General features: G+C 39.3%; 1 protein-coding gene across 1 annotated transcript in view; it reads right to left on the reverse strand.

Moving 5' to 3' along the window:
- BANK1 (B cell scaffold protein with ankyrin repeats 1) overlaps positions 1-20879 on the reverse strand; it is a gene marked incomplete at both ends in the record, with an annotated part of 125638 nt that overhangs the window by 58603 nt on the left and 46156 nt on the right. The window contains 2 exons of the mRNA XM_084286018.1: positions 8630-8826; positions 19512-19632. Of these exons, the coding sequence (XP_084142144.1) occupies positions 8630-8826; positions 19512-19632 (318 nt within the window). The remainder of the gene's footprint in view (positions 1-8629; positions 8827-19511; positions 19633-20879) is intronic.

The following is a 20879-nucleotide window of genomic DNA, read 5'->3' on the forward strand; positions in this document are numbered from 1 at the left end:
GACATGGCAAGTCTCGTACCTAACTTTATTCATTAATTCTTCCTTCTCCCCCCAGTTTTTCTTTGGGTTTTGAGACCAAAAATCTCCCTTCAGACCTCATAATATCATTCAAAAGGTAGCTATTCCTGGCACACAGACTATATAACCACAATAACGAACAGCTGCCTTCCTCTTCTATTTTTCCTTCACAAAACTGAAACCCCCCTTACCACGGTTTTGCTCTTTGCGCGCTCTTTGTTTCTGGTTTTCCCCTTCTGAGGGGCTGCAGAAAGCTGACATTGATATGTTTGCTTCCTGCTCACCAACTTGTAGGAGGTGACAGATGTTTGACTCCTTCCCAGATCACTGGGAGGCAGCCGTAGGGCATACTCCAGACAGTCTCACTGAGATCATACACTATCTCAAAGTGTATTTGCTTTTTGACAGCTCAACACATACCTTCAAATTACTTCATCCAACAGCGGCAACACCCTAAACTTGCTCCTGGTCTTTACACTGGTGTGCCCCAGCGCTCCTTCCTTGGTTAGTAAACCTGGAGTTAGCAGATGAGTTGAAATCATTTCACCTTTTCCTTTGCACTGTAAGGGTGTCTGAGACGTCTGTATTTGAAGAAGAAATAGTAGGAAGAAAGAACATGCTCACATAATGACAGTTTTTAGAACAGCACAAGAAAGGTGCAGGGAACAATTGTTCTAATGGACAACTATGGAGCAGCTCCTTCCTGGGAAAGGTTCTCCTTTAACTCCTGCAACTGGTTGTAAACCTCGGGTAGAGGATTCTTGCTCTCACAATGGAAACAAAGAATTACATACAGGGACAAAACCTTCTCAACATCCACTGAAATGTCTGGCCTTTTAAATCCTTCCTCTGCTTGTGGCTTCAGTAGTATCTTAACCATCTGAACAGAGAAATTACATCTCACAGTGAACAGCATTTCATGTCAAATTTGCTTGTTCTCTTATGACAGAGGTTAAGCAGAAGTGGCTTGTTTACTTGGAAAACAGTCATTATTCTGTGCATCTTTACCATCTACCTTCTAACACCTCCTCAGGCTAGTACAGTCTCTACCAAAACATATTTATTTGCATCCTTCTTAAAAGACACGGAGGACAGGTTTGGCATAGCATGCCACTGATTTCTATGACAACATAACATGGTCAGTTTTGTTTTCTCTTATTTCTGTAAAACACTGTACTTGTATTTTTCTTTAACAAATTTGTCTAAACCTTTTTCACATGTTCAAGCAAATTCAGAGCCTAATAATGCAGATGAATGATTGGGATGACTCTTTTCAGCCTAGAAACTACTTCTGAAAAACCAAACACACCCCCCCGAGCAACAACATAACAAAATCCCCTAGCTAAGCATCTTTGCTGATGTTGCCTTGTCACAAAACTATCAGTAGGACTCTGGTGATCCCTTGGTTTTGCAGTCATAAATATATTTAAGAACAGAAGGGTCATTACAGAATCCTTTTTCATTTTTCCTGTTTCCAATTCATGAGCATTTTGCCTAGTAATTCCATTAGTATTCGTTTCCCTTAAAAATTGTGAAGGCTTTTTGAATCACTGACTTGCAAACAACTGACTTCCACTCTGCCACTGTTATGACTGCCGAATATCAGAAGATTAGACAAAATACCAGGTAATTCTTTGGAAAAACCGTCCTAGTTAATTTTAAATTATACAAAAAATTCAGTAAGCATCTCATCTAGAAGGCTTCCAACTCTTTTATCATTCTCTCCAGTTACGACAGAAGACTTGATCCCCGCTAAGGTGCAAGGTTCTAGCCTGAATGAAAGTCTACACAGAAACCTTAAAAACGTGTTTAGTTTAATGTCTTTTTTTTTTAAAAGAAGAAATTGAGCTTTTTCTCCTTAAAGCAAAGCTTTTCCATGTTCAGTCAGTACCCTTTCTCTTCACTAAAACACAAATCGTCAACTCTGACCGCAGAAGGCAGTGTGTGCCAGCAAGCTGTTATTACAGAGCTCATGTCCCTCTGAGAGTATGTGAAAAGGAAACCTTGACATCTAGTAAAATAATACCCCCAGCCACATCCCATACGACTCCAAGCACTGACAATACAAAGCTTCTCCACAAGCAATTTTAGGGAAAAAAAAAAAGAGGTCCCTGTGAACAAACATCTGACTGAAATCATAGGATGTCATCTGCCTATCAGCTGGCAGAAGTTCATAGACTCCTCAGCTCAAATTCCTCAAGAAGTTTATGAATTCAATTTCACTGCCAAGAGTTTGTGAATATCCAGTCACTAAAACATATCAAAGAATATATTCAGTTGTTCTTCTCAGTTAAGTAACTTCCAGCATATCAAAGGATGCGTGTAGCCAACGTTTCCGAACATTAAAATACTATTGAAAGAACATTATCCCAGCAGGCTTCACAGAGGAATCATCAGTGGATTAGCACAAGTTTTAGAAACCAGATTAATCCCCTTCTCTCTTGCATCCTCTTCCAGCTATTTGAAAGTAATGAGCAACGGCCCAGCGCAACACTATAGCAGCATTTAAAGTAATTAAACAAATACTGAGAGCAATCCCATTCATTTCATTTAAGGTTCCTTAATATATACCCACTTCATCTTGCTACATGTGGTCCTTGCCCAGCAGAACGTTAATAGCTCGGGAAGAGATTGCAACCAGATTTGAAAACGTGATAGTTTCGTGCTGGGGAGCTCTGCCTTCTCATTCAGCCATTTCCAGAAACACAAAGCCAAACACTGCTGTAAGAGCAGAAGTTCTGTGTCTGTAAAAGCTCATTCCTGATGAGCTGCTAGAATTTGCTATCAAGTATGGGAATCCTTGTTGAAGGAGTACCTGCCATCTAAAGAGTCATTGCCATTTGGAGATGGCAGCTCTGATGCCAGGAAGATTCTTTCTGCCTAAAACAGCTGAGGAAAAAACTGCCCTCCAGTTCCCCAATGCAGCATTTTTGTAGACAATTTTCTCTTTTACCAAGTTGAAGGTCTTTGAAGGAAATCTGGATTCTGGTCCAACCATTTACTTCAAAAAGACAGGCGTGAGAGGGGTGAAATGCACATTGATGAATTATTTGCCAGCCTACACACCTGCCCAGCCTTTAAGCTCACAAAGATTTATAAAAATCCAGCTTGTCATTTCAGGAAGACTTTTACCCACACAATGCTTATCCAACACGCTTCTTCAACAGAACGGGTTCTGAGGCACTGCCCCAATCTACCTAAATTCACAGAAATTTCACTAAAATCTGCAGAATTAAATGCCTATTTTATTTTCAAAAAGAGGTTTTGGGCTCCTAAGAGGTGCCTAAAGCTGGCAGACGTAGAAAATTATATTAAACAAGAAACCCAGACAGGGTTTTGTTAGTGGCAAGACGACGACTTTTCCACCTGTCCGTTGTTTAGATATGGATTGTCACAGGCCTGGCCAGTGCCACTTGGACAGTTCGGTCTTGGGCAGGTTAAAAACGAACCTGTATTTTCTGCCTCAAATTTTAGGCAACCAATTCAGAAATTTTAGAAGGGATTTTAAAACTCAAAATGAATTTGTGCTCTCTTGACTGTGTGGTGGAACATGAAACAACCATTTCAATTTTTGTATTTAAATAACATTCACGTCACCCCTAGGAATCTGCTTTAAAGGCCAAAGCCAACAATCAGAAGTTATTTGCAATAACAAGCGATAAAACGCTTTCTGAATTGTATTTTTCTTAGAAATGGTGAGGTATACTCTAAGTGGCACACAGTAACCTTCCTGACTGACCCATTCAGTAGCACAGCAGAGGAAGGGAGAAATTAGCACCGAAGTGCTGGAACAAGGAATTACGCCCATTGCGAAGCTTAAATGCCTAGACTGGCTATCAGTGCGACCTCCAGTTTTAAGCAGTTAGGTCACAAATTGAATATACTCCCCTCATTAGTCACTTAATGCCTGGAAATTTTCTCTCCTCTCTTTTTTGAAGTCTTCCTTTGTGTGCTGGATAAGAGCTTCATTTAAGAGATTTCCTTATTTTCCGTGGGCAGAACTTTTATGCAGGCTTAAAAAGACCACAGCTGGTAACCAGAACAGCAACCTGGTGTCAAAACAGCTTTCAGAGACAGAGCACGCCCAGCAGACAAACATCTGAAGGAGGGCCCCGATATCTGAGCAGACTGCTCTGGCTTACCAAGGTACTTACCTGTCACAGGTACGTAGCACCTGACTGCAGCCATGCTTTAGCCTATAGCTAATGGGAAGCAAAAGGACTGCAGCCATTCTTGGTGGAGTTTGAGCCATCAGCTGGAGCAACTAAGCTCAAAAGGTTCATCGTTTCTCCTCTTCAGATACTCTGAGATGAGGACTCCAGCCAGCGTTGCTACCAAAAGGCTCTTACTAGTTTTAAATTCACACGCTTGATTTATGCGATCCAACCCAAAAGTAATTACGGCAAACATTCAAGTACTTGGTTCTACTGAGGATGAAAATCACAAGACGAAGTGGCAACTCTGGATGTTATCGCAGAATATTAAGCAATATTCCTCCTTTATATTACAGGAGAGAGAATTGAACTCCATCTAAACGCGAATGAAACGTGCCTTGGAATTGGAAATGAGTGTCCGTTTAAGCAGCTTTGTGCTAAAATGCAGGAAAAATACAATCTGCTTAATAAACTACCGGTATGTCTGAAACTCAGCTTTATCATAATCCCCATTAACCAGATTGTTTCGGGGCCGGCTCCATCAGTTTAGTACCTGTAACACAAACGGATCGAGCCTTGCAATGTTCCCTTCACACAAGGGAGATATTTTCAACGAGCTTTTGAAATGCAGGAGTGTGAGAGACAAGGCAGACACTGCTGGTTGTGGGAACATGCATTTATACGGCGTATTAAAGGGTGCGACGCTTTAGCATGTAATGGTGTATGTAACCGTGGTACTAAAAGGTGAAAATCTCTTCCCAACTCCCCCTTCCATACAGCTGTAACAACAGAAGCAGGCTATGTGCTGTGTGAGCCTTCCCTCGTGCTTTGTTTTCACACAGCTGAGGAGATCAGCTCCTGGCATGCCAGCCGAGCCCTCCAGATCTGCCTTCTGTGGCTGGAACACTCCCCGCATCAACGCCAGTAGTATCCAGCTCCAGAAAGGAGGTTTTTTCCTTTAAAAATGGCAGGGCACTTGTGCCATAGATGAACCAGCGTGCAAATTAGGTCCTACGGCTCGCTTTGGCCAGCAGAGCCCCGAGCACAGGGGGAGAAAAAAAAAAGCCCCAGGTTGGAAGGCAGAAATTGCAGCCGTGGTGTCGCCCCTTCTCCTTCTGCTGCCTCCTCTCCCTGACCACCTCAGGAAATTCTCACTCCCCAGAGGGCTCCCCAGCACAAAGGCACATGAAAGGCACTTTCCAGGTTTTCGGACAAATTGAACATACGCTTAATACACTCATTTTTCTGGAATTCTTCAAGATGGAAGTGATGGATTACTGTGAATATTTTTGAGGCTGTTCCTTAAAGGAAAGGCAAAACACAGGTACCAATTTGAGAACAGTGAGAGGTACGGCAAGCACAAAAGTACTTCTGTTGTAATAATGAGCAATTTCAATGCTCCAACTGTAACGGGAAGTTCCTGGATCGTGGTTAAACTAAATTCTGCTTGGCTCAGAGCCACACAAATATTTCTTTTCCACATTCCCATCAATTACAGAAGTACAGTAAGTGTTTTTGTTCTTAAGTGCACTATTACAGGCGACACAAATAAGCCATTTTTCTTCCTGGGGTTGGAGCTAACATTTCTAAAATACCATATTACACATTTGGCAGGCTTGAAGAATGCTCCAATTTTTATTTGTGTTGCATTAGTAAGCCATGCCCTTTATATCAGCTGAAAATTGGAGGTACACTACTTATCCTAGCCAGATGTCTCATTCTTATGATGGTAGCAGAGTTGGTTACAGTTCAGTCCTGGTACAAGCATTCAGACTTTTGAAAGGAGTCCTCACAAGCCAAGAAGTATTATCAATAACTTGTATGTAAACAATAGCTGATACATACCATGTAGAGACCACTTCAGTGAAAGATTGCATTGTATAAAATCAGATTTACCCTTAAAAATCCACGCTATAGATTGATAGCTTTATACCAAGGAATCATTAAGACAGTTAACTACCCAACTACGAATGAGAAGTTAATCTGAGATATGCACATATCCTGTTAGGAAAAATTTAGAATTGTAGAGTGAAATCCCTCACCCTCACAAACACTGCCTTCCATCGCTGACAAAACCTACTGAAATACAAAAAGACTCACGTAGCACAATGCAGTCTCTCAATGCGTATCACTTGTAGTCTGCCTGTACCATACGTGCTTGTACTTTCTCTTACAGTCACCCCAAACTATACCATTATGTCAAATATGAGTGCATTTCTCAGGAGAAAAGGGAAAGGATTCATTTTTTGGAGCCTCCAGTCCTGTGTGGGGTGCACAACAAAGACACGTCTGAAATGCAGGAGGGAATATTTCTACAATTTTAGCATAAACAAATAGATGTCCGACAGAATTAACCATCATCATTAACCAAGACTAATTAACCATGGCTAACCATGGTTTCCACGGTTAATTTATCAGTGCTCAACTCTCTGACCAACATGACCGCCTTAGCAAAGAAACAGGTATCTCACAGAGAGATAGGTATCAACTTATTCATGTTCTGCCTAGTTTTACTAATCCTTTACATACAGCATGTGCTGGGGGCATATCAACTTAGAAAGAGGCCATCTGGCAGTTCTATTCTCTTCAAAGCACACTGGTAAGCTCCAAAACCCAGAGGACCTGACCTTGTACATCACACTGCTACTTGCAGGGGCTCTCTGACCAGTGCAAGGTTGACTGTCAGGCAACTACAGGAATTAGAAGTTGTTAAATGCAAAATTACTAACACGTTAATCCATGAATTTTGTCTGCTTTTGTCTGGTTTCATGGACAGCTTTATGCTGAATGGTAAGGAAGATCACATTTTCTTTAGATGAATTTGATCTTAGCTATGGTATCGAGAACGGAGGTAAACACATCATGTCTGTAGTACAATACTCTTCTGCATTACCAGCAGAAAAAGCTCTGCAGTGCTTCTGAGATCAGATCCATTGCCCTGTAAGCATAGGGAACTATTCCCTGTCAATTCTGAAAGACACCAGATCACGTTCTCCACTAGATATGAACTTCTTGCTTTGTAGATATTTTCCCTCCCCCAGCTTTTTTAAGCCTGTATCAATAGCTGTTTAACAACAACAAAAAGGTAAATAAAACATTCTCATTCAGCATCTTGGCCACTGCCAAAATGCCTTACTTTCAGGCAGTAGGGGCTGCAATTTTTTCCCCTGAACTCATTTTAATAAGATCAGCTCTTAAAGTATTCTTAAGGTCATCTTTAAGATTCAGCACTGACCACAAGAAACTTTCATTCAGATTTCCCAATGCCTTTCCTTCACCTTTACATTAGATGCCAGCTGTATCAAGTAAAAAAAAAAAAAAAAGAATCAATCCTTACTCTACTATTTTAATAATTAACGTCAGTCAGTTTTCATTCTTTACTCTATCTTTTCCTATTTTAAATCACCCTTACGGTTCTTGCACTTTCTTCATCAGTTGTGTTAAAAATCCTGCCCTACATAACTATTATCTTATATTTCTTCAAACCCATCTTCGGTCTTGTGTCTATCCACGGTTACGTCAAGTTGACTGATAATGACCAAATGAACCTTCTGCTCTCTCACTCTTTCCATTCCTTCTCTTCAGCGACTGCTGTGAACGCTTGTGCATGAACATGGAATCCAACACAAAAAAAATAATCACGCCATCAGCAAAACTGCACCATGCCTACACAACATAGCCAACCTTCACATCCTGTCCTGATATTTACCTGATTTGTGCTCTAGGCTTTAAAACCTCTGGGGCAAGGCTTATCACCTCATACTATAGTTATCACAGCAAGGACTTAAAACAGGTTAAAGCTCTCAAGTGTCACTACGGTATATTACTTTTTATACTACCAATTCTGTTACATTTTACTGGCAATAGCTTGCTTGCTAGAATGGACAGCATTTCTCTGTTATTATCTTTCATGTGGAAGGGCAACTACTGCCCAACCTCCCCTCCTGCATAGCCATCTGAAGAAAGATTTAGTCCATCTAACAAAAGGTAGGAAAGTTTCATCTTCCTTCACAATGGAGTGGGCAGCCAAGGCAGGGCAAGCACTCTCTTTGTCAAATGCTGAAGCAAGACAATGATGAGTTCAGGAAATCATTTTTGAAGTCTTTATCTCCAACACCAGATGGTTGGGGTAGACCATTTACAATATAACTACTGGTAACAGCTGAAAGCACAGACCTAGCTAGGCCATGTGAGGTATTTCTTTTTCACTCTTCTTCCATTACATGCCTAAAGTCAAGCAACACAGAAACACTTAAAACACACTCCATTAAAACAGTGCAGACAAAGTGGTGGAACCCCATCTTGACCCGTCTGAGACAGCAAGAGCACAGTAATATTTTAAGACAGAAGAACCGTGATGCAGTAGGCTTCACAAGAGGAGACAGTATGTTACTGAGTAGTAAAAACATCACGGTGCCCTGCTTATTGATGGCGTATGAAAAAGCATATGAACTTACTGACAATTCTTTGATTAATTTTCTTAGTTCCTTGTGTCCATGCTTCTCAGCAAGACTTGCTGGATCATCTCCGTGTGTGTTGGCTATCCTACAAGCCCACGTGGCCTCTGGACACTTGAGTAGAAGAGCTGCAAGGTTCTTTAATCCAAATCTGGCTGCACAGTGAAGGAGAGTGGGAAATTCTTCCAAATGGCTATCTGTATAAAAAAAACCAAAGTTTCCATAAAGAACAGTCCCGCTCTTATGAAGTATCTGCCACATTTTTTTTATTTTAATAAAAGTCTTTTGAATATTAGCACTACTGAATCACAGTTATCAAGCTACCAGTACAGAACTGTCCCTGAAAGAACAATTTCTCCAAGCAAAAGTTTTACAAATCACATATATATTTCAATAATGGACCTTTTAGCGTAACTAAGAAATCTCTCACTTTTTTTTTTTAGAGGGATTTTAAAGCACTTTAGTTCCATTGAGAAATGTTTCCTTCCAGAAAGAAAATTCTACAGCCAAGACATGCTTTTACATAGGTGTGTATTATATAATGCTTTAGAAATGTTTTTAATCTGAGAAATTTGAAATTGATACGTTTATGATGCTATACTTTCATACTACATTTCTGAAAATTTACATGACTGCCAAAGACTTGCAAAAATTTGCTTATCACCTTAATGAAAAATCAGTGTTAAAAGCCAGATGCATCTGATAAAGGTTTCTATGATTTCTCTGAAATAGCACAATATTTATTTGAATCACAGGTTGTACTTTTCACCTTGGAGAACTGGGACAAAGCTAAACAAAGGTAAGATTATAATTCCAGCACTTAGACCTGTATCATACCTGCAAGTTACACGTAGAAAAATGAGAAACCAAGTATAAATAGCATTTCCCTCTGCCTTCCTACTCTGCTTTCTAATCGCCTGTGGTTTGTTGTGTTGTGATTTGTCTACACATCAGCACACAGCGTCTCTTTTCCAAGTATGCATCCAGACTGCCCCAGGGCACCATCAACTTCTTGCACCCTCAGGGTCTTTTTGGCAGCATCTTTAATACTCACTGTGTGAAGTGCCTCCTCTGCTCTGTTTTACACCTGGCTCCTGCTCAGTTCAGTTGATAAGCCCCCAGTTCATTTTATTCTCCATCTCTATCTGCCCCATCTGCACTTTTAATGACTTACTCATTCCCAGCATTTAGTTCTTAAACAGCTCCAGTCTACTTGATTGTGCCTTATGGAAAATCAGCTCCATCACCCTCACTGCTCTTTCCTGAACCTTTTCCAGCTTTAATATAACTATTCTGAGATGATGGGAGAAGAATTGCACGTGATGCTCAACTTGTAGGTGAACCATGTAATTTAGGCATTGTCCTAATTATGTCCTCTGTTTTGTTCTCTATTCCTTTTCTAATAATTCCTAATTTCATTTGCTTTTTGATCCGCTGCCTAGCAACAAGTTGGCGTTATCATGGAACTGCGTGGTCTCACTCCAGAGTGCTAACAGCCTGCCTAAAGCCTTTCATTTTGTATGACAACACAGGACTCCTTTTTCCACTTGCAGCACTTTGTTTTTACCTACACTAAATATCATCTGTCATTTTATTGCATAATTACTAAATCCCAGAAGGCCTTTCCCAGGTATTTCCCAATCAGCCCTCTTCTCTGCTACCCTGAATACTTCGTACCAGTAGCTAAGTTTAAGTTCAAACAATTACTGACCTGATGAGGTTTTCAGATTCTTACAAGTCACCTAGTTAGACTCCACGTTACAGATTTAATATCTTATTACAGTTTATTAATTTGTCTGGTGGAGATAACCCATTAACCTGCTTGCAGTTCTCAAGGTCAGGTCCCTACCTAGAGAAATTGGGTTTTGGTGTCATATTTATACCTTTTTAGTACTGCAAAACTGAAAAATTGCATACTGCTGTTAGAAATCCCACTACCTTGTTCTTAAATTCCCTCAGAGCTCTTCATGAATACCAGTTAGCCCTGATCATTCCTAGTCCTGCCCTTTTTTGCTACAACTTCATGACTCTTTCAACTCGACAGTCCCTTTTCACGTGTCTCCCAGCCAGGACTACAGCTTGAGAATCTATACAGATCCTTCTAAAACAAACACTGATGCAAATATTTCATTTTATTTCTCTCTATTTTAACTTGCAGTTATTTTTCTTGAGTTCTCCTTTACATCCCGGCTATCAGTTGTCCTACAGATTATGCAATATATTTTCAGGCCTTCATTTGCTGGAAGAAAGATTTAATAAGAGTTCTGATTCCTTCTGGAAGTCTCTTAGTTGCCACTTCATCTTGTTTTAAACAAACCTTCTGATTTTTACGTACTCCCCATATTAAAATTTGGCAGAGCAGTGGTGAATTTAGTTACCTTTCCCCCTGCTTCTCTCCTTTTTGCTCCTGCAGAATGTTAACGTGGAAAAGGAGTAAAATCCCACCTCATCATTAGATACAAGGATTCAAGCAACTTGCATTCAGTTCTTGCAGCAGGCATAATGAAGTTATGACTGAACAGAAAAATTGTTAGGACAAATTCTTGACTGCTTTTTGGATGAAGAATATTCCATCACTGCTCCATACCAATATTGTTTTGACACAACATATTTTAGATGAAAGCCACATTAACAAACCTAAATTGATTTTTAAATTGAGTGTTGCCTGACTTTTATTTCCATCAGGCAAGCAAGAAACTGTAAATGCACAGCATTTGTGTAAATCAAGTCGCTTATTTTAGGAGTCTTGGCAGACTGAGCTTTTATCAACAAGGGTATGTGTTTGAGCTTATACTAGTTCATATTTGCAGCCTGCTTTACAATACTTTGAGTTCTCCTGCTAAGTTAAAGAATTATAATAAGCAATCTTAAAACTGTAATAGCAGCTAAGGTTCTTCAGTGAAATAGTTGCTGCACAACGTCTTCGATCCTGACTGCTCAACATTTTGACTGAAGTTCCACAGGCTGGACTTGACGCCACTACAAGAATTAGGAATGGTATCCTAAGGTGCAGCCATTTGACTTCTTACTCTTGTCTCTACTTCACCATCTTCAAGAAAACAAAACAAAACGTGACAACAATCGTTGTCACTGACTTAAGGAGACATCACCCCAGCAGTAAATCAATGTGGAAGTAATTTTAAGGCTTGGACAACAACATCCAACCTAACTGTACTGTTGCATATTACATAGGATTCTCTTAAAAAAAAAAAGTCCAAGTGCAAGCTTTTTATCAAAAAACATCCACAAATGTCCGATATCTTAATACTTTTGCCTTTTTTTTTTTTTTTTTTTTTTTGGAGATGTCCAGCAATGAAATAGATGTCAATAAGTAATTTTTTAAAAGAGCAAATAACATGAACTCTAACCAATAGTATGCATCTTGTTAGCAGATTCTAAAAGGTCAAATAGAGTCAGCAAAAAGAGCCTTACCAGAGGACAAAAAGCATACTCGAAGGAGAATTTCCACTACATGTTAATGAAACCTGAGAAATCTACTAACAGTTATAATTAATAATTTTATCTTTTCTATCTTTACTGCTTCAAAAACCAGCATAAAAGGAAAATTCTGTTTGCAGAGTAATTCAAACTGCTTCCTTTCAGAATATGAATTTCTATTTCATGCTTACACCGGGTACAATGGACAAGACTGCCATCAAAAGACCCAAGCCTATAGAGAAGAAGTAATATAAATTGTATTGTGATCACACAATTACTGTAACCTATCTCCTGGTTTCATTCCCAAAATGAACATCCACTGTTACAAAGACATTTCAATGCTATGGTGAAATCAGGGTCTATAACAAATATGGTTTTACTATCTTTAAACAAACAAATAACTGACCCTGGAATTGAATGTCTTTTAGCAGGGCAAAAAGCGATGGAAAAAGGCAATTTTAACAGGAATTGCATCTCTGGAAAAAAATTGCATTTCTACCACTATCGGTATGCTCCTAATAAAGAGTAAAATTGGCTGCCTGAAATATTTTGCATTGCTAAATATGTAGTTTGTGCTATGACCAGGCTTCTTCAGCTGTGAACTTGATATGGAATTGAACACAGTTCATCTCCAGTAACATAACTACATGAATTCTTGTGCAAGAAATCTGAACTACACAAGCCTCATACAGTAGGGTGGCTGTATGGGTGTTTTCTAGATAAAATGCACATTAGCAGAGCAGGACCATGGCTTCTGGGGCATGCTGCTGTACAGATGCATTAAAAGCAAAAAGCTGTCTGCACCTAGAGGTGGGTGAGGACCAAAGGTAGGTCTCTGCTTTGGGCTTCCTTTTGGGCATGATGCTATCCCACCTCCAGCCTAGGCTGGGTACTAATGAAGTTGGCATCATATATCCCGTGGGGTGGGGAGGGAGGGAGCCACACAACCAGCAGAAATTTATGGGGAAAGCAGGTATGAAACTGTCTATTTGTCCTGGGCTTTTAGATTCCCTTTAATTTAATTATCACATGGGAGTATCTTCATGTTTGAGATAGACACCTGTGAATTGTTTGTTTTCTTTAGGTAAGTAGATCAGCTAGGATTAGGACACCTCTGACTTGTTACAAGTTACTGTGAGAGCCATCAGATGATCTTAATGAGCTTCACTAATTTCAAACAGCTTTTAACACACTGCTTTGCAAAGTCTTTCTAGGCAGCCCCTGATATGATCCCTCTCTTGCAAAATGCTTTTACCAACAGCCCCCGTGGCTGCTGTTCCCTTTAGCCACCTCTGCATCACTTCAATGTCCATTTCTGCAGGCAGCTGTGGTACCAGCAGACAATCTTTGCTCTCTATAAGCTAATGGCTTTGCCACCCACGAAGCAAAGGCGACATTTTTAGACCTGATCTCTCAGAAAATCCTTCCCTAAGCCCATATTTACCTCATAAGTATAGTAAGGTTAATGGCCTCAGAAGAAATGAGTGAAAGCTCCTAGTCTTTCCTTTTGCCCTCATTCTGAAGAGGCACAAGTGGCCATTAATGCCTCCCGAGTCGCTTCCTAAAGGTGAAGTGATCTTTTTCTTACCAACTCTAGCAAAAGTCAATGACAACTGTGGGTACCATTGTCAAAACAACCAATTATGAATACCCCACTGCGAGATCTATTTTTTATATTATAATTGCTCACTTAAGAGCTTGCTAAACTTTGAACTGGCAGTTAAGACAAATTAGAAGTTGTACTGTAAATATATTTCTACCACACAGTGTTTAGCTCCTTTACCTGAAGCTTTGTGTTATACACAGTAGAAAGATGCTGCAACCTTGTGAAAGGACACATGACTTCAGCAGGAAAGCATTCAGGAACTTGCAAGCACATCCCACTGAATTTGGGAAAATTACTGGAACTTTTATCAGCTGGGAAATTTGAACAACTGATGTATTTCAGCTAAATATGTAGACAAGTGAAGAAAAGTAGTAGTTAATGGGATAAGTAGAAGGGCACAGCTTGTAACCAGTCTTTTGATGAAGAACATTAGCAGAGAAAAGCTGCTGTAGTTTTGCAACTGCCCTGAGAAGTAGAGAGCTGTTCATAAGCAGGAAGGAAACAGTACAGAGCCCATGACCAAGTGGCTTATTTTTAAGTGCATGAAGGCAACTTCTTCAACTTTCCACCAACTTTGAAACCATCGCTCGCTCTTAAAAGCTTTAGCTGACATCCACAAGGTGAAGAGGGGGTTGCTGTTTTGTCCTGTCAAAATCCCTTCTCCACTCTTCTCTGCAGGGCATTCTGCGACACCTCAGCTACAGAACAGAGCACAAAATCTGTTATTGCTGCATTGTAGCACTGCCTCAGCCTGCGGGAATTTTCATAAAATTGCAGCAAGCAAACAGAACACCTACAGTTATATTTCTGCAGGTTTTTTAAGGCATCCTGCTTTTATTTCTGAAATTACTGATATAGGACATTGCTTCTTTTAGCAATTTAAACAGGCATTTAGGAAGATTTCTACAGTGTCAATATCAATTAAACAAAAAAGCGCTTATAGCTCCTCTCGTTTCCCCTCTCCCAGTCTGTCTTTCCTCCTATTGTTTTACTAGCAGCTGGGAACCCAATCCCATTCTTTTGGGACTGATGTTTCTGCTTGATAGAAAGAATTAGAGAAATCAGGATACAATTTGTTATGTTGCTAGCACTGTTAGGTGACAAAAAAAAACACAGTATTTTCTACAAACTAAGTAATTCGTGATTTTTCATAAGCCTCAATATATGGGTTTAATCAGAACAATGGTAACAGATGACTTAAAAAAAAAAAAAAAAAAAGGAAAATTCACCAGTAGAGGAAAAAGACACACAGGTTTTCCTCAGTTAAGTTGTCTTCTTTGACCTCAGGAATCAACACATCAAGAACTCCCAAACTGAGAATTCAAGAATAGATTCAGAGCTTCACCAGCTCAAGAAGAACTTTGATCAGTTACTATGTTTTGTCTCGAGTCTTTTACCTCATTTTTCTCATCACCACCACAAAAAATCCCACATGCCTTGGCTCTGTCTTTCAATTAATGTTGTTCTGTTAAACACTGTGCTGTTCCAGTGGCTTCTGCTCAGTCTATTAGCTTTCTCAGCTGATTGGGCTTCTGATACTCTTCTTCAGACGACTACAGAATAATCTCTTTGAATATCACTCATTCCTAAAACATTCTTCTCCTTGATAAGCTGAAAAAGTCTTTTATCTTAATTTTTCTATACTGCTAGGAAGCAATATCCATGCACAATCCTAAATGTGTTTTGACAATGTTCTTCTGAACATTGTACAATCCATCGTTTTAGCTTTAGATGATTTTCAGCTGAACAAAACATACACAACAAAAATAAATAAATTAAAACAAGAAAGAGACAGTTCAAGTCTGAAATGTGCACTTCATTTCTGACAATTTTTTACACATACAGCAGTCCCAACAATATTCTGCTGGTAGAGACTCCTGCTTTTCTTTTTGGATACTACAGTAACTATTACAATAGGATGCTTCATCAAAAGCAACCAACTGAAACCCATCTTATCCGTGGGTTATCACTGGAGATCCTGGTCTGTTAAAAACAAGCAAACAAAAAACACACACACACCAAAACCACCACATACAGCATGATTTCCCTCTTCCAATATTTCAAAAATCAATTTCATTTTAATAATACTGACAAGCTTAAAAGCAGGTCAAACAACAACTAAAGATAGCGTCATCATTGCCTCCATGTAGGCTGAGCTGCAATTTTCTTCCTGCCAGTAACCCAGCAAGTCAGCTTCCATACAGGAAAAACATTACATACAAGTTGAAGTGCTTGCAGGACTGCAGCCCCAGGCTTTCATATTACCAGGGTCTCCATAAGGCATGATGTGTTGCTCAAACAATTCTCTTTACTTTGATGGCACGAAATTCAAGTTTCTAGAATATGAATTTGTGATCCACGACGTCATCTGAAAAACCTCCCTTACCAGAAATCATTATATCCCATGATATACCTATCTTAAGGAGGTGGAGTTGTTCTGTTAGATATTATGGTCACACAGCAATTTCATCGTGACACCTTGCTTTTTGATTAGTATTTCAAAAAAGATGGGAATACTAAAAATGTTCTAGTTGAGTTTACCCCAGGGAAATAACAATGGATGGTTTTATCCTAAGCATGTCTTACTTACAGGCAATGCTTGCATGTGCGTGTTACTATAAAGGCAGGTAATCATCCACATTAGTGAGACATATTACATTGACATAACACATGTTTAAAAGTACATATGTTAATATGTTAAAAATACATAACATCCACTGACAAATCATGCTAAACAAGGAACTACACACAGGTGCTCCAACTGAAGTTAAGTCTCCAGCTTAATTTGATTAAATGGAAGCTGAAAGACAAGTAAGCAGCTTCAGAATTTGCAAGAAAAAATCTATAAATGTTATAATGTAGGCGCATGATAGGAAATATGCAGTAAGAGCTACAGTAACATGATGTACATACTTTGGTTCTCATCACCTGGACAGATGAAGCTGTATGTTCTGTGGAGAGCTTTTGTACAAAATAAAAATTTGTATCGTTGTAAGGCAATCTGAACCTATGCATTGAAGAATGAATTCTAGAGTGAATTCTAAAAGATTTTTAGTTGAGAGGATTATTCAGGTGTATTTGTAATAGAGGTCCTGAAAGTAAAATAGTGAAGGAGTCGATCTTTTGCACCCTTACTGTCTGCCTTTACCTTGCCAGCCTGGACACCAAGCTCTCAAAAGTCTGTTGATTTCATGCTCTAAACTATCAGTAATACAGCCAAGAATCCCCAAAAGAAACATGCACTTCTCCTATTCGATTTCATATTTAGCTTTGTAGTCCTAAATTTTTTATTCACACAGCTGTACACTTTGTGAGAAGTCAAACCAAGCAATTCTTCAGTTATCCAATAAAACTAATCACGTTATCTTCATTAGTTGTTCACTGAGTTCATACCGAGAACTCTCAAGTACAGCGATTTATCAGCTGTATCACAGTGTGCTATCTCTGAAGTTAAAATAAAGCATCAAAGGAAAACCAGAGTGGAAAAGGCTTCTCTTATTTGTGCCTCATGGGGCAAGTTTGGCCTGCTGTAGTCACACCAACAACTGGAGAGATGAAACGGCCTCCTAAGGATATGGCTAAAAAAAATGCATGTTTGTTACAGTGTTTAGGTTGAAAGAAATGCGTCTGTACTTTGAAAGCATCTGGCTTCCAAGCAGCGCATCTTTGGGTAAAGGCATTATTATTAAGCTAGAGGTCTCACATTATTGTTAAGCTAGAGGAAAGTCAGATTAAGTACGGTCCATCAGATGACAGATTCACACAAAGCTGTCACAAGCTTTTGGAGGAAAATTACATAGTTCATAAAGCTTTATGAACTAAGCGTTTGATACCAAATCTAATCAGCAGCTCTACTTATTGAGTTCAACAGGCTTTGAAGCCTTCAGAAGCAAAGTCTGGAAGTTGGCAAGAACCCTCCAAGAATCACTTACAGGCAGTCACTGAGATGTTAAGTATTGGTGTTTGTATTCTGATGTGTCAGCGTGCCTCTATTCAGTCCAGTAAGTCTCAATGGAAAGCATCTCTCCCCTGAAAACTGACAACTGGAGTTCTGGCCTGTTTTGACCACTAGGGGAAAAAGCTGAAAATACAGCAATTATGAATTTAGGACCAATTCCTCTGCCCGTTCAGAGAGATAGGAATAATTTATCTCAGTGCTAAAGAGCTTCTTGTCAATAGCTTCAATTCCTCCACAGAAGTATTTAATTAGTTTTCATTCTTTGACTTTTTCTCTCTGAAAAAATAAACATAAAAAATGGTACTTGGAAAAAAATGCTATAAAAACAGCAGAAAAAGGAGATGCTAGTCCTCTACTAGACATGAACATGTCTAATGCCTGCTTGGCGTGCTCTCACAGGGAATCAAAGACATGCGTTTAAATAGCTTTCGGGCAGAAGGGGGGATCAGAGCCCTTGGCCTCCTACACTGAGTATTTCCAGCTCTGCAACCACAACCTCCTTTTATCAAGGATCTAAGCATCCAGCTCCGTGCTTTGTTACACCACACATCAAAACAGTTCATTTTAGGAAGGTCCCTACCTGGCTCAAGCTCACAAGCAGTCAGCTTGCTCTTGAATTGCACAGGCCTTTTGGCAAGGGATTACAGGTTGGTAAGCATTATTCCCAATATTCAAAGATGTGCCTAGATCTAACGAGTTCCCAGAGAGGCAGGAAAATCTTTTGCTCCTCAGAAGAAACACTTCACATTGGGGATGATGCTCTAATATGTCCTGTACATCCCTTCCCCTGCAGTCCTGCACAGGAGCATGTCCAGGACAGGTCGCTCAGTTAACACCCTTCTTCTTTGCTTCCACCAGCCCAGACTCCCATTTAAGCTCACCTTTTAGAATGCACGAGAAATCATATTTATCTGCTACAGGGGGATGAATTTCATCATAAAAGAAACCTTACTCAAAACGAAAGGAAGCACGATAGTGGTCACAGTAGAGATTACCCTGAAAATTTGTTCTATTTGGTTATGAGAATTGTTACATTACACTTGAACACGGTGAGTTTATTTTCTCTCAAAACCACAGTCCGGTTACACAAAACCCGAGTCAGCCAACAACTTGAACACCTCTTTCTTAACTATTTCAGAAGGGAAACATACAGTTTCTTGGTAAAGCTGAGGTCCAACACACATCTGGAATAACATCATAATGATGTTTTCAAAACATAAACTAAATAATCAAACTTGATTTACTGCAATACAATCAGAACCCTTAGTTAATGAGTGGCTAATTCAAATGACCTTCCACTAAATGGTGGCTTCTGTTGGTATGCTACTGGATTGCACATATAGTGCCCCTACTTCATAGCCAAATCCTATTTTAACTCACTATAATTGTACTGTTAAATATATACATACACACACACGAAGAAAGTAATGAAAACCATTACGCAGAGTTACTAAAATGAATGTAGATGCTTTGTTATTTCAAACTCGGAGAGCACAAGGTTTGAGAGTATTGCAAAAAGATCAATTAGTAAAAATACATGCAAATATACACAGATAATGTACAGGCATCGTGTATGTCTCTTACTGTGTTTTCTCCAAGACTATAAATCTACTGAGCTGAGAAGTTGTTCATTTGTATTTAATCCAAAGCTGATTAAAAACATTCAGATTGACAACTCTAAATACACAGCACTGACTCAAGAAGTAATGTTTTACAGATTTTTTTTTCCTCCAGTTTTTTGTTTGTTGGTTATGCTGTCCTTATCATGGATTCCTGCATTTCACCAGTGGTCTTAAATATTTAAAGATTGTCATATTAACATTTATAAGTAATGACCAAAGCAGCAGCAACAAAATGAATGCATACAAGAAGGGACTCACTAGCTTGTTGATGGTGCTCTTCTTCACTCTGGGATATGTTGAATTCAGAAGTAATTATTTTGCTTTCCAATAACAAAGTCAGAACACTGTCCAGCTTCTCCACAGAAGAAAATCTGAAAGCCTGTTCAAAAGACAAATAAATAAAGTCAGCACATGTGTTGCATATGTATTTTTAACTTTATCCTCAGGTTGCAAGTGAATCAAATTATTCAGGCAGCATTATTACAAACTCAGCAAGACCAGCATAGCTTCTGAAAGTTACAGAAGAGGTATTATGATATACAAGAACCAGCATAACACAATACAACTGAAAAAAAAAAACAGAAATTATAATTTACAATGTTCATCTGTGACTAAAAGTTTCTGAAGGCCAGGTAAGGACAGGAAGATTTGTATTTGTGTATTCTTGATTTAGATACGACTATGTTGTCTAATAATCAGGAGCTGTTCTAACAGATGCCAGGTACCAAAAAAATCCAAGGTCTCATTACAGCAGTAATTCAGGATGAGTTTAAAGAACACAGTAGCACTGTTACTGGAAAGCTTTACATTAAGATCATGCACTTTGCTAGGTAGGAAACAGCACCAACTCCATCAGCTGTTGGCCTGGCACTGCTGCCAGATTAAGAAACTGATAGCAAGCAACCAGTCAGATGAGCTTCCTACCGAGTACTTCGTCTTTAGACAAGGGAAATCCTCGTTGACTTCTATGAGATCATTTTTTGATTGCCTAATTCTTCCGGGACAAAAGGCCAAGACTCATTCCTAACGACTCTCAAGGTAGCCATAATTAAGTACTTTTTTCCTTGGTGTGATAAGAGGTGTGACTACAGGGGTTTGAATGGGTAAGGATGTTTTACTCTACGCACTATAAAGATAGTCTGATAGTCTGTGTTGCTCTGGGAACCAAAAGAAACTCAGCAAGAGCAGAACACTTCGGTTTACAAACAACCATATAGCAGAAATTCCCCTACACAGAGAGTAAATATATAGGCTGGCTGCTAAATGAACTAGATCTGAACTAATATTTTAAATTTCCTCTAAAGTGGCAAGGACATCCCATACACACTTTGCTTCCTATCTAGCCCTCACTGTTCAAAATAAAAATGAACAAAAAAAAATTAAAAAAAAAGAAAGAAAACAAACATAGCAACACCTGTCTTTTACTTTTTGTTGAGAAATACCTGTGGAACAGTTTCACAGAGACCCATTCAGACTGTCTTGTAATACAAAAGCCAAATAAATACCCCACAGGCTCCTTTCAGCAAGCGCTCAAGGTAATCTGGCCTTCCAAGGTTCTCTGGAAAAAACAAGAGCAGAGGCAGGAACCTTTTCTTCCCCTTCTCATTTAGGCAGAAATCTCGGGGA

Source organism: Netta rufina (genome assembly GCF_964035555.1).
Source record: "Netta rufina genome assembly, chromosome: 4".
NCBI classification, from domain to species: Eukaryota; Metazoa; Chordata; class Aves; order Anseriformes; family Anatidae; genus Netta; species Netta rufina.